The sequence below is a fragment of the Myotis myotis genome, unplaced genomic scaffold, assembly GCF_014108235.1.
Source record: "Myotis myotis isolate mMyoMyo1 unplaced genomic scaffold, mMyoMyo1.p scaffold_m19_p_1, whole genome shotgun sequence".
NCBI classification, from domain to species: Eukaryota; Metazoa; Chordata; class Mammalia; order Chiroptera; family Vespertilionidae; genus Myotis; species Myotis myotis.
The window spans coordinates 123,326,634-123,339,280 of record NW_023416313.1 but is presented as its reverse complement, the minus strand read 5'-3'; the positions used below and the strand labels follow the sequence as shown (position 1 = coordinate 123,339,280).

Below are 12,647 nucleotides of genomic sequence, written 5' to 3'. Positions count from 1 at the left end.
CCTTTCAAAACCTTAGTTCTCTCTGGAAAATGGTGTATGTCATTCTCACATAACCATTCACGGCTGTTCTGATAATGGATTAGCTCGTGGATACAAAGCACTTAACACAGCTGGTATGTGGTATGTATTTGTGAACTGGCGGCTTTCCACTAAACCAGTGGTCGGCAAACTGTGGCCCCTTGAGTGTGGCTCTTCCACAAAATACCACATGCGGGCGCGCACGTACAGTGTGATTGAAACTTCGTGGCCACACTCAAGGGGCCAAAGAGCCGCATGTGGTTCACGAGCCGCAGTTTGACGACCACTGCACTAAATGGTAAGCTCCATGAAGGCAAGTGACTTGCCTTTTATCCCTGTCTCCTGAGTGCTGGGCACATTGAAAGGTACTTAGTAGATTTATAGTAAACTAGGGGCCCAGTGCACAAATCTGTGCACCTTGAAAGAATCTGTGGGTGGCAAGGCTGTGGTGGGCAGAGGGGCAGGTCTCAGCCCATCCTCTATGCTCCCATCTGGCCCCTCCCACCACGGCTCCAGGTCCCCTGTCTGCCTGCAGCCTTGCTCTCGCTGCCGCTCCCACACACTGATGGCGCTGGCCCTGCTGGCATCCACTGATGGCACGGAGCAATTGAGGCTGGCACCAGCAGTGGGTGTGAGCAGTGGCTGCTGCCCTGATTGGCCCTCAGGAGCAGGGGGAAGTGGAGAAGCCCTTAGGGCAAATCTGGGCCGGCAGCTGCCACTCACACCCACTGACAACACCTAAGCGATCAGGGCTGGGCGCCAGCAGTGGGTGCAAGCAGCGGCTCTGGTGCTGGCAGTGGGTGTGAGCAGGGGCCAGTGCTGGCAGCAGGTGTGAGTGCCTGACGGCATCATGGTGCACAGGAGCAAAGAATTTTCAGTAACCACCAAAGGCTCACCCTGATGACAGGGACCAGCGCCACACCTTGGTCTGGTGCCCCAACTCACCTGCTCCACCATCCCACCACAGCAGATGCCTGCCATGTTCTGTGCTCTGCCGCCATGTTCCGCGTGCACCCCCTAGTGGTCAGCGCACATCATAGCGACCAGTTGTTCGGTTGTTTGGTTGTTCCGCCATTCGGTCTATTTGCATATTGTATGGAATGTTCTCCTCCTGCTTTATCTTTTTAATGTTGAATTCTAGAGGTGACCTCATGAACTATAGTTAAGGAGTTTAAATTGCAAGAATTTCTCCTTTTACTCACTAACTACCTTGGCAACTTTCTCTTAGCTGTTGTCTCAATAGCTATCTTTTGTTGAATGAATATACTAATTTTAAAAATTAATTGGGCAATACTTCTAGTTTTTTAATTTGCTTATTCTGGCATTTATAAGACTTTAAAGTCTGTTAAATTTGTTACAAGTAGGTGGGTTATACCCAATTAAGAGATAAAGAAGGTGTAGTTCTAAGAGACTAAGTAGCTAAAAAAAAAGTGGCCAGGTCAGGGCAGACCTTGAAGGAAAAGAATGATCCTGCTGTTATTCTCACTGTATTGGTATGGCTATCAGTACTGTTATGATTTGTCCATGGGGCATTCTGAAGAAAATAGCAGTCATGACAGAGTTCCCTTTCATTTAAATAAATACAATGCAATGTTTTCATTTCTAAAAGAGCAGTAAAATGTAACCTTTAGAGTAAGTTTAAAAATTCAAAACAGAATCAATAACTGATTCACTAAAAGTAATGAAAAGTAAACAATTTTTAAAAGCCTATGAACTATCTTTTAACATTATATTAGTATACTTATTTAGGGTATTTAATTTCTCATTTCATGAAGGCCAACTCTATTGTTTTTATTTTTATATAAGGAAATACTGATTTTTTTGAAGGGGGAAAAAAAAAAGTGACCCAGGCAATTTTCCATGAAATTGTAAGCAATTTAGAAAAGAACAAACTAAGTGGGGGAAAAAATAAAACTATACTGTTTACAGTAGAGCCCATTTTAGAAAGTAAAAACTGACATCTGATTTCTTACCAAAATGTTATTTATTTCCAACATAGAGACAGGCATGTTTATTGTTTTAGGACCTAAGACTTAGAAAGGTCAAGGCCTTGGAGGCAGGAATTGGGTGGGAGGGTTTGGAGGAGGAAAGAACATTGAAAAGTAAGATATAACCTTGGCTTTATTTTTTTCTCAGAAGTTATATAAGGGAAAGTTCTAGGTCATTTTCAGAGCATTACAAATTTAAGAGATCCCTGTAAATTTGCAGAAACAAGACCATTTAAAGTCAAGGTGGAAATTTCTGTCCTATTACTCCAACTTAATCTCATGTCACTGTACAAAAAAAAGAGGTAAACTTTATAAAAACTCTAAATGTGTTAGTCTGAACTCTGAATTTCCAGGCTCTCCTTTTAGTTAAATAAAATACTTATTTAGCCCTGAATGCTGTTTTCATTTTCATAAGGATTTTCCTGAGAGTTAATTATAAGAATGTGTGAGTCTTCACATGTAAAGAGGCAAATAATATATTGTATTTTTTAAAATGATTAAATGACTTACTTAAGCAGATATCTGAAATAGCAAATTCTATTTTACAACTATTCTATATAGCCTGCGGTTTTGTTTTGTTTTTCCAAGTAAGATACTGCTTTTAGGCTCATAGGGCTAGTTTGTTATTTGTGACCCCTACTTTATTTTAGATATTTTCTCTTTAGTAAGACAGCTACAAAATCCAAATAATTATCGAGGCGGGCTCTCTTAAAGAAGCTATCATGTTATAATGATGGTCACATGAATAGAAGGTACACAGACATCCAAGCTTGGCTCTGAACGATCCATTAGTGAACACGTGACCATAAGCAAGACATTTAGTCCCTCTGACCTTCATTTCTTGGTCAGTAAGATTAACCTTATTTCAGTCTGGCCAGTGTGCCCCTGTGGTTGAGTGGCATCCCATGAACCAGTAGGTCATGGTTCTATTCTGGTCAGGGCACATGCCTGGGTTGTAGTCTTGATCCCTAATGTGGGGAGTGCAGGAGGCAGCCCATCATTGAGTCTCTCTGATCATTGGTGTTTCCATCTTTCTCTCTCCTCCTTTCCTCTCTGAAATCAATAAAAATACATATTTTTAAAAGATTAAACTTAATTCAGCCATAATAAGGATTCAGCGAAAGAATATATGTAACATACCTCGTTTAGAGTAAGTGCTTACTAAATGGTATCCAATAACTAGACAGTGCATGTTAGACAATAAATTGAACTTACAATAAGCCCGGCAAGCAGACACTCCAGTGAGAAAATTTTATTTTAGAGGCCATGTTCCCCTTATAGTGAAAACTGAAGAAATTAGAAGTGTCCCTGGTGGACTTATTTTTTATTGTGTCAATTTTTTTTAATTGTTTTATTGCTTAAAGTATTACAAAGATTATTACATATGTCTCCTTTTTTTCCCCCGTCCTTAACAATCCCCTGGCCTCCCCTACTCCCCAGTGTCTTATGTCCATCGGTTATGCTTATATGCATGCATACAAGTCATTCTGTTGATCTCTTACCACCCCCTTCTGCCCCCAACCCTCCCTGGCCTTCCCACTGTAGTTTGACAGTTTGTTTGAGGCAGCTCTGCCTCTGTATCTACTTTTGTTCATAAGTTTATAATGGTCTTTATTATCCATGAATGAGTGAGATCATGTGGTATTTTTCCTTCATTGACTGGCTTATTTCACTTAGCATAATGCTCTCGAGTTCCACCATGCCATTGCAAATGGTAAGAGTTCCTTCTTTTTTACAGCAGCATAGTATTCCATGGTGTAGGTGTGCCACAGTTTTCTAATCCATTCATCTACTGATGGGCACTTAGGCTGTTTCCAGATCTTAGCTATGGTGAATTGTGCTGCTATGAACATAGGGGTGCATATATCCTTTTTGATTGGTGTTTCTGGTTTCTTGGGATATAGTCCTAGAAGTGGGATCACAGGATCAAATGGGAGTTCCATTTTTAACTTTTTGAGGAAATTCCGTACTGTCTTCCATAGTGGCTGCACCAGTCTGCATTCCCACCAGCAGTGCACGAGTGTTCCTTTTTCTCCACATCCTCTCCAGCACTTGTCGTTTGTTGATTTGTTGATGATAGCCATTCTGAACAGGTGTGAGATGGTACGTCATTGTTGTTTTGATTTGCATCTCTCGGATGATTAGTGACTTTGAGCATGTTTTCATATGTCTCTTGGCTTTCTGAATGTCCTCTTTTGAAAGGTGTCTATTTAGGCCCGTGGTTATTGTGTCTTATATGCCTAAAACATAATGTGTTCCACGTGCTGATTTTTGAATGAATGAGTGAATGAATGAATTGCAGTTTTATCCATGCCTTCTGAGAAACAAGTGATTGATCTCAAAATTTGGGTTTATTTATCTTCTATAATTGAAACTTTGTTGCCTTGAGTGGTGCTCAGAGCTGGCCGCAGCAGGTGCGAAGCTTGGCTTCCTCCATCACTGGAGCAACCAAGCCTCCTGCTCGCTTCAGCTCCGTGGCTGCTGGCCACCATCTTGTTTGGGTTAATTTGCATACAGTCGCTCTGATTTGCTGGTGGGTGTGGCTTAAGGTCTAGCAAAGATACAGTTAATTTGCATGTTTGTCTTTTATTAGTGTAGATAACTAGGCTATAGAGAGTGCCTGGGAAGGCACATGGGCCTTTATTTAATTATTATCAGCTGAAGCCAGTGGTGTTGGCAAAGTCACATCCTGGAAACACATTTTGCCAAAAGGCAGGAGTGTTGTAGGCTTGACCTTCAGCCCAGGTGCCGGGGGTGGGTTTTGTTATTTAAATCCAGGAATGAATATGACTCAGGCCCACCCAAGAATGCAAATAATCTCCTTTGTCTTGACTTTTAGTAAAACTTCCTGTTTTTTTCTGTATAAAATAAGTACACTGTATCAGCTCTGGGTCACTGTTTCTGTCCCTGTCTCATCATCAGAGGACAGTGGTCCCACCGGGCCCCAGCTTTTTTCTTCTATCTCTGTGTCTGTCTCTTTCTTTCATTTTCTCAATCCCCAGCTACCCCTACTCAGGAACGCGACCGCTCTCTAGCTGGGCTGGATGGGGAGAAGAGAGACATATTTACACTAGGCAATCTTTAAGCCAGACCTTACCTGTTATCTTGCAGCCGTATACTTCAAACCTCATAGATATGCCATTTTCCCAAGTCAGAGGTTTAATCCGGACAAATCGAGTTATCAGTGGTTTGGGGAAAACTCCAAACACAACATCTGTGGGGTTGGTGTTTCCCTGAAAGATCTATATGGAAAAAGAAAGGGCCCTTTAATAATAGGCTTTTGGGATTGAAAACAAATCCAAAATATGTTTTCACAAATGCTTGAAATTTACAATTTCAACATTGTCTATCCAGGTTGAGGTAGTGTTTAATAATTTACCATGTGTTTGTTGTGGGTTTTTTTTCAAATGATGGCAATCAGAAAGAATCATGTCTAATGTAGAATATTGTCCTAACCATCCATTCAATTTTCAGAGTGGCTACAGCCTCCAGAAACACTGTTACAAGGGTAATATTTATTTAAAAATGCACACTATTATATTACAAAGTGGGAAATTATTAACTTTATCATATGGACCTACAAAATGCTAAGGACATTTGATGGGAACTCTCCTTATTTTACTTTCCCAGGAACTCCCAGAAGGTCTGTTTTTTAAATTCTCTGTTCCCAGCTATAGCACAAGGTCAAGTGACTTTCTCTCTTTCAACTCCCATTTCTTGATGGAAGATCTTTTCTCTGACATTCATTAATGACTTTAATCTTTCTTAGTTATTGGCAAAATTTTGTTTTAGTGGTCAAAATAAAAACTTAGTTATAAATAATGTGTAATTAAAACTCAGCTTTTCCAGAGCTTCTGCTTCTAGTTTTAAAAGGTGTCATTTTATTCTAACCACAGGTGTAACGATTGCCCATCACAAACCAGTTTCCCACAAGTATTTGTCAGGGCCATGGTGCCAGGCCAGGTGCCACAGCCATGTTCTCTGGCAAGATGTCCAAGCAGTGGAGGCTATTTGCCTTCGTGGAACATTCTGGCAGTAGACCCAGCTCAGATGAAACAGAAAGCTTCCATTTTCCTGGATTTTACTTGGCCCTGGATTGGGGATGGCCTGTATGAAAGTGGCTGTCTCAGTTACATGCCATGGGTGACGAGCACAGCCAAGCCAGACTCCTCTTCTCAGGTGGTGTAACTCGAGTTTACTGGGCTCATTCGAAGCATGAGATTCCTCGCTACCTTCCCAAATAACTTTGTAGAGGAGAACCACAGTTTCCCAAGGTTTGCTCTTCTCCTGGGAGAAAGGGCTTGTAAAAGTCAAGATGGTGTTTTTACTTCATTTAGCTTAAGTGGCCTGCACAATTGAAGGGGGTCAATGCTTTCCAAAGTTGGCTGTTAGCCTGATCCCTCTCTGGAGAAAATTTAATATGATAATTTATCCCAGCCTGTGATGGACTTCAGATGCCTATCCTACTTCAGCATCTCTCTCTGGGAAACAATCTGTGTGGGAGCATTTTTGTGTGACAAAGAATAATAGGTAGCTGCCAGAAAGAGTAGAGTCCCAAACTATGGTGCTTAACGTGTCAACAAGTCCACTTCAGGGAAGCCCAGCAGTCTGTTAGGAGCACTGCATGAGCCAACTCTCGGCTCACACTGAGGGAATTTTTTTTTTCCTGAAAACAACCTAAGGACATGCATTCTATTCAACATGAGGAGGACTGCTGAGGTTGTGATGGTCCCAGGCTGTTCCAGCTGAGGTACAGGCAGGTCTTCCCAAGGAAAGTAGGAAAGATGGTAGAGGGCAGTGGCTGAAAGGCCCCAACATATGGAGAAAGGCAAGTGGCCAACAATAACTAGACTCAAGTGGAAGCTCAGATTTTATTAGGTTCATTAAAAGTGCTCAGACAGATGCCAGGTCTTTATCTTTACTGAACCTTTCTACAGGGTGTCCCAAAATTCACACAAGATTTGAATTTTGCATGAGCATTAACAACAACAAAAAATAAAAGCCTAATTTTACTTGGTTTATTGAATCAGATTCTAATATCTGTTGCCCTTTGATTTCAATCCCTTCAATTTGATAAGTATTACCAAGTACCAATTATGGCCCAGGAGCAGGGACAATGAAGACCAATGAAGACCACGGCTTTGCATATGTGCCAGCAAAGCCATGGAAGCCATTTACCTGATGTGCTATTCCATACATAACCCTATACTGTATACTTTATTAATCAATAAAAAAATTTACAATTTTTAATTATAAACCTGTGTTTTCTGTCAAAATTACTTCTTCCATGAATTTTGGGACACCCTATATATTCTTTTTGCCTCCCACTCTGAAAGCTCTTATGTGTGCCAGGGTGTTCTGATAGTGGACATCTAAACAGAACTGTGTGCATTGCCAGATACTCCCTGAGGACTTGTGTGTGCTTCCTGACACCCCTCTGAGCCCTGTAGACAGCCGAATGGACAATAGCTGCAGAGAAGGTCTTGAAGATGTAGCACTATTTTAATTTATTTTATTATCCTACCTAATAATAGACAAACATGTTAATTAGCATACCTTCGCTACACCTCCCATTGGCTAATCAGTGCGATATGCAAATTAACCACCAACAAAGATGGTGGCTAATTTGCATACTGCAGGCAGGGCAGGACAGCGCAGCTGCCAGTGCAAGCTGCCATCCTGGGCCGCAGGCCGGCCCCAGAAGCCCCAGAAGCCGCCCAGAAGCTGGTGATGGGGGGGAGATGGGTGTCCCCTGCTCAGGCCTGATACCTCTGGTGGAGGCGTCAGGCCTGGGCTGGGGGCTAGCCGGCAATCGGAGGGGTCTGGGCGCGTAGCTGGCAATCGGAGGGGTCTGGGGGTCCCCTGCCTAGGCCTGATGCCTGGGCCAGAGGCATCAGGCCTGGGTGGGGGGTGGAGCCTGTGATCGGGGGAAGATGGGGGTCCCCTGCCCAGGCTTGACACCTCTGGTGGAGGCGTCAGGCCTGGGCGAGGGGCCGATCCTGCGATTGGAGGGTGATGGGGGTCAAAGCCTCTGGCCGAGGTGTCAGGCCTGGGCGAGGGCAGATCCGGTGATCAGGGGGAGTTGGGGGTCCCCTGCCCAGGCCTGAAGCCTGGGCCAGAGGTGTCAGGCCTGCGGGGGGTGGGGGGGGAGAGGGGCGGGGGGTCAAGCCGGCTATTGGTGTGAACTACAGAGGAAACACCTTTTCTGACCGCTCGTTGGTTAACCTCCCTGTATGCCACTGGTAATATTCTTAGTAACTTGGGTAATAAGAATCCAAAAAGGTGATCTAGGGTTTTTCACCACACTCCTGGTGAAAAAAACGAAGGTCCACTGCTGGAGGGCTAAGAATATCATATCCTGCCCTAGCCGGTTTGGCTCAGTAGATAATGTCTCAGCCTGCTGAACGCAGGGTCTGGGTTCAATTCTGACCAAGGGCATGTACCTAGGTTGCAGGCTCCTCCCTGGCCGGGGCCCGGGTCAGGACTCATGCAGGAGGCAACCAATCAAAGTGTTCCTCTCACTTTGATGTTTCTCTCTGTCTTTCTCTTTCTCTTCCACATTCTCTAAAATTCAGTGGAAACATATCCTCAGGTGAGGATAAAAAAAAATAATAAAGAAATTATTATTATATGAAAGACACATCTTGAAAATGCCTAAAGAAAGTTGTTATTTTTTCATAGTGAAGGGATTGGAGTGTGTGCTGATGAAAAAACCTTGCTGGCTGCAGTGACTGGCAGTGGCTGCAGCAGCAGGGTGATGGGGCTGGTGCCTTCCCCTGAGCACCCCTGTCGACTCCCACAAAGGGGTCCAGACTGCGGCTTAGGCCCTATCCCCAAGGGGAGCAGGGAGCAGGCCTAAGCCGCCACTAGGACATCCCCTGAGGGTTCCCAGTATGTGAGAGGGGGCAGGCTGGGCTGAGGGACACCTCCCCTCAGAGCACGAATTTTGTGCACCAGGCCCCTAGTGTGTGTGTGTGTGTGTGTGTGTGTGTGTGTGTGTGTGTGTGTGTGTGTATAAATGATTTCAGAGAGGAAAGGAGAGGGAGAGAGAGATATAAACATCAATGATGGGAGAGAATCATTGATCAGCTGCCTCTTGCATGCCCTCTACTGGGAATCAAGCCCTCAACCCGAGCATGTGTCCTTGACCAGAATTGAACCTTGGACCATTCAGTCTGCAGGCTGATGCTCTATCCACTGAGCAAAACGAGCTAGGGTAGCACTCATTTTTTTTTTAAAGAAATGGCCTGAAGGTCAGAGGTCAGTTCTCCCACTCTCTCTCTCTCTCTTTTTAAAATATGTTTTTATTGATTTCAAAGAGAGGGAGAGAGAGAGAGAGAGAGAGAGAGAGAGAGAGAGAGAGAGAGAGAGAGAGAGAGAAATATTCAAATCTCAACCTCCTGGTTCATGGGTCAACACTCAACCACTGAGTCGTACTGATTGGGCTTTCTGGATTCTCTTGTTTGTGGTGTGTCCTTGGCATTAGTATGTTCCCCACCCCTGACCCCCAATCTATTTGTTTGAAATTAAAGCATGTCTGCAAAAAAAACTACTCCAAAACAAGAATAAGCCATGAAACTCAGGGTCGTATTTACTTGCTTAACTGCCACGAATGTTGACTATGAGCATTTTTCTTTCTCAGATGGAGGATTGATTTCGTGTCCTCACCAGCTAGATAGTGGCCTTGAACTTGCCTGACCACAAAACTTTCCTCCCATATAGCAGCTACATATCTACATCCACTTCAATCTTATCTCCCCTAAACAAGAGTGAGGATTTGCAGTTAATCAAAAGGAATTAATAGTTCTCTCACTTCACACCTGGAGGCTTTTCTCAGTTTAAGGCCAGGAGGAAGTCAAGGCCATGAATGCTCCAGAGAGAGACAAGGACATGTTAACTGACCTCTTCTCAAATCCAGGATTTCAAGTCACTGTACCTGGATCTTTGCTACTATCCTTATCAATTCTATACATTTTACTCAGCTTCAGCAAGCTTTTACTTTTGGAGAAACAGCAAGTGTGAGTTCTCAGAAATCTTTTGATTGCTGAATCAGAGCTAGCATAACTTTAAGTAAACAGGCAGGCTGAGAAAAAATCACCTCAGTTCCAAATGATTTAGGGTAGAGCTCCCAGGAACAGGGGTTTTCCTCCTTGGTTAAGCAGTGAAGAGGTGGCATGTATGTGATCTTAGGGAACATGATGGACTAACTTGGTTCTATTTACAGTGTATTCTCACAGAAGCAGCCAAACACACTTGCAAATTAGTTTGTGAGCCACAGAGGATAGATGAAAAGGACTTTTCTAAAACCAGCCTGTTACAGAGAGGAAGAAAGAATAAATCCATGAAAGAGAATGTAGAAACACAGGGAAAACAAAACAACTCCTATGATCCTAAGAGGACAGTATTCATCTTATGCATAGTCCTTGTCCTTGTGGGATGTATAAAGTGATTCTTGAGTCTGACACTTAATTTGGCTGGTATTGACTTTTCTTGGACACATTCATATAATTTGCTTTGGGCTTCTAGATCTGGGAACATGAGACCCCTTTGGTCAGCTTTAAACCTCTAATTGCTCTTTTCATTTTAAATCAATTAAAAAATTAACCAGACCAGACCGAAAGCTCCCAAACAAGTAAAATTGATCGTCCATTTCAAAGACTAAATTGGTTGAAGGGATGGCAGCCAAACTTACAACAGGCTTGTTTCCTTCTTTTATGGTGATCCAGTCTTCCCCATTGGAGCTAATGTCTATTCTGTAAGTGTTGACGTAGTATTTCTTCTTGGTTTCCTTTGAAATAGCTCCCTGTGTCCCAACAGCAGTGACAAAGCGCAGAAGGCCCAAGTCCACCTGCAAGACAATACACATGAGGTCAGCTGCCCATCCCTGCACTGCCATCACCTGGAGCATCTTCCCCTGTGGGCTCCACAGTGCAGTTTCTACCAACCTGGGATCAATAGACCCTAATTCCTCTGGCATCAACAACCCCAAGATCCCCCTACCATTCCTCTAACAAAAGGCACAAATGGGAGAAGACAGCAATTGCTCTAGGTAGGCAATTGCCGGGAAAGAACTTTCTCATTGCTGCAACCATGATTGTTTAATCCCTGGTGCAAAAGACAAAACAGGGTTCATGTTGCTGTATTTTCTGAGAGTTTAAAAACTTTTTCCAAACAGCACATCAATATATGCCATTTTACAAATAGAAAATCAAGGTAAACAAGATAATCTCACATATTGGAGACTTGAGAGGCCTGGACTAGAACTCAAGTCTAACATGGTCCTATTTTCCATCACTATTTAGCATTCTATCTCCTTCAAATAGAATGCAGATCAGAACAATACTGACTTTGAAAGCACTGTGAGTGTTGTGGTTAGGGAAATGGGCCCTAGATTTATAATCTGGAATGGAGTAGAGATGAGGAGTGCAGAGTAAGGATTTTTGTTTCTTAGATTTGAATTTCAGATAAACAACAAATATTTTTAATATAAATATGTCCCATGTAATATTTGGGACATACTACAACTAGGTCATGGCTTGCTTGAAATACAAATTTAAGTGGGTGTTATCTGGGAATGCTAAATCTAACTAAATTCCAGACAAATAATCAGGTGATTTTAAGTTGCTGTAAAAACTCTCTGATTTCCTAATGTTGCAATCTGAAAGTTAATGGGTACTCTGGACAATGGTTGCACTAAACAGTTTCAAATACTCTAAGGATACTTAATGTTTTACTCATTATCCATTGAGTCATGTCCAATGCCACATCCACTTTAAAGCTGAAGGGCCCTTCAGATCTTGATGTCCAAAGGTGCATGAAGCAGAGCTATTTAAATAAACTCTTCCTGTCAAACTTACAAATGGCTCTTCAGTTTGGAAATGATTAAACATTCCAAGAGTGCATAGGCAGATTTGAAATAACTCTAGAACTTTATTCTCTGACTGCCATATTCCTGCTTTTCAAATTTTGTTTCTAGGATACAATTTAGTTGCCAGGTAGAAAAGAAGTTAACTGGTGGTTAGCTAGAAGAATCCTAAGTATTAATAACAACTGACTTAAAGGAAGGAGCAATTGATTAGAATTTAGGTACCCAACACAGGAAGCATCCAAGGTCTCACATAGAAAGGCCCCAAAGGCATATGCATGATCTGTCATAAAAAAAGTTTTTTTTTTCAATGACAATGAAATGCATTAGCAACCTCCCCATGTAATTGCATAACACTTCCTGCTGTGCTATAAAGCTGCAGATTCTCTTATTTACCACACTGGGATACTTGACATTTCATTTAATTTTTCTTTCTAACATTACTGCTACCGGGTTTAGTACGGATGAGTGACAGCCTCACAAAATGATTAGAACTGGGACTCATTGAAATTAAAATCAGAAGGTACCCAGAACTCTGATAAAACAGCCTCCCCTGCACTATGAGAACTCTGACTGCCAATGTTGGGGAAGTACTTTCTCCCTTAGTATCTATGGGGAATGCCCTAACAGAGACCTTCCCATACCTGATGATTGGAAGGAGATACATAGCCTTCTGTCTCAGAAGCATCACTGCTCACTCTGCTGGTGTCTGTGTCAGGAGACTCAGAAGGACTTCAAGTCTGTAAGTACACCTTTCTTATGGGTGAGGCCTGCTC

At 42.7% G+C, this 12,647-nt stretch overlaps 1 protein-coding gene across 8 annotated transcripts in view; it reads right to left on the bottom strand.

Annotated features, from left to right (window-relative positions):
* Positions 1–12,647, bottom strand: part of NRP1 (neuropilin 1) — a 183,185-nt gene that overhangs the window by 53,325 nt on the left and 117,213 nt on the right. For 7 of the 8 annotated variants that reach the window (XM_036350761.1, XM_036350768.1, XM_036350784.1 and 4 more), the window contains 2 exons: positions 10,699–10,854; positions 5,104–5,248 (listed from right to left, as the gene is read on the bottom strand). In XM_036350761.1, coding sequence (XP_036206654.1) covers positions 5,104–5,248; positions 10,699–10,854 — 301 coding nt within the window. The remainder of the gene's footprint in view (positions 1–5,103; positions 5,249–10,698; positions 10,855–12,647) is intronic. The other variant, XM_036350799.1, reaches the window with a different exon arrangement.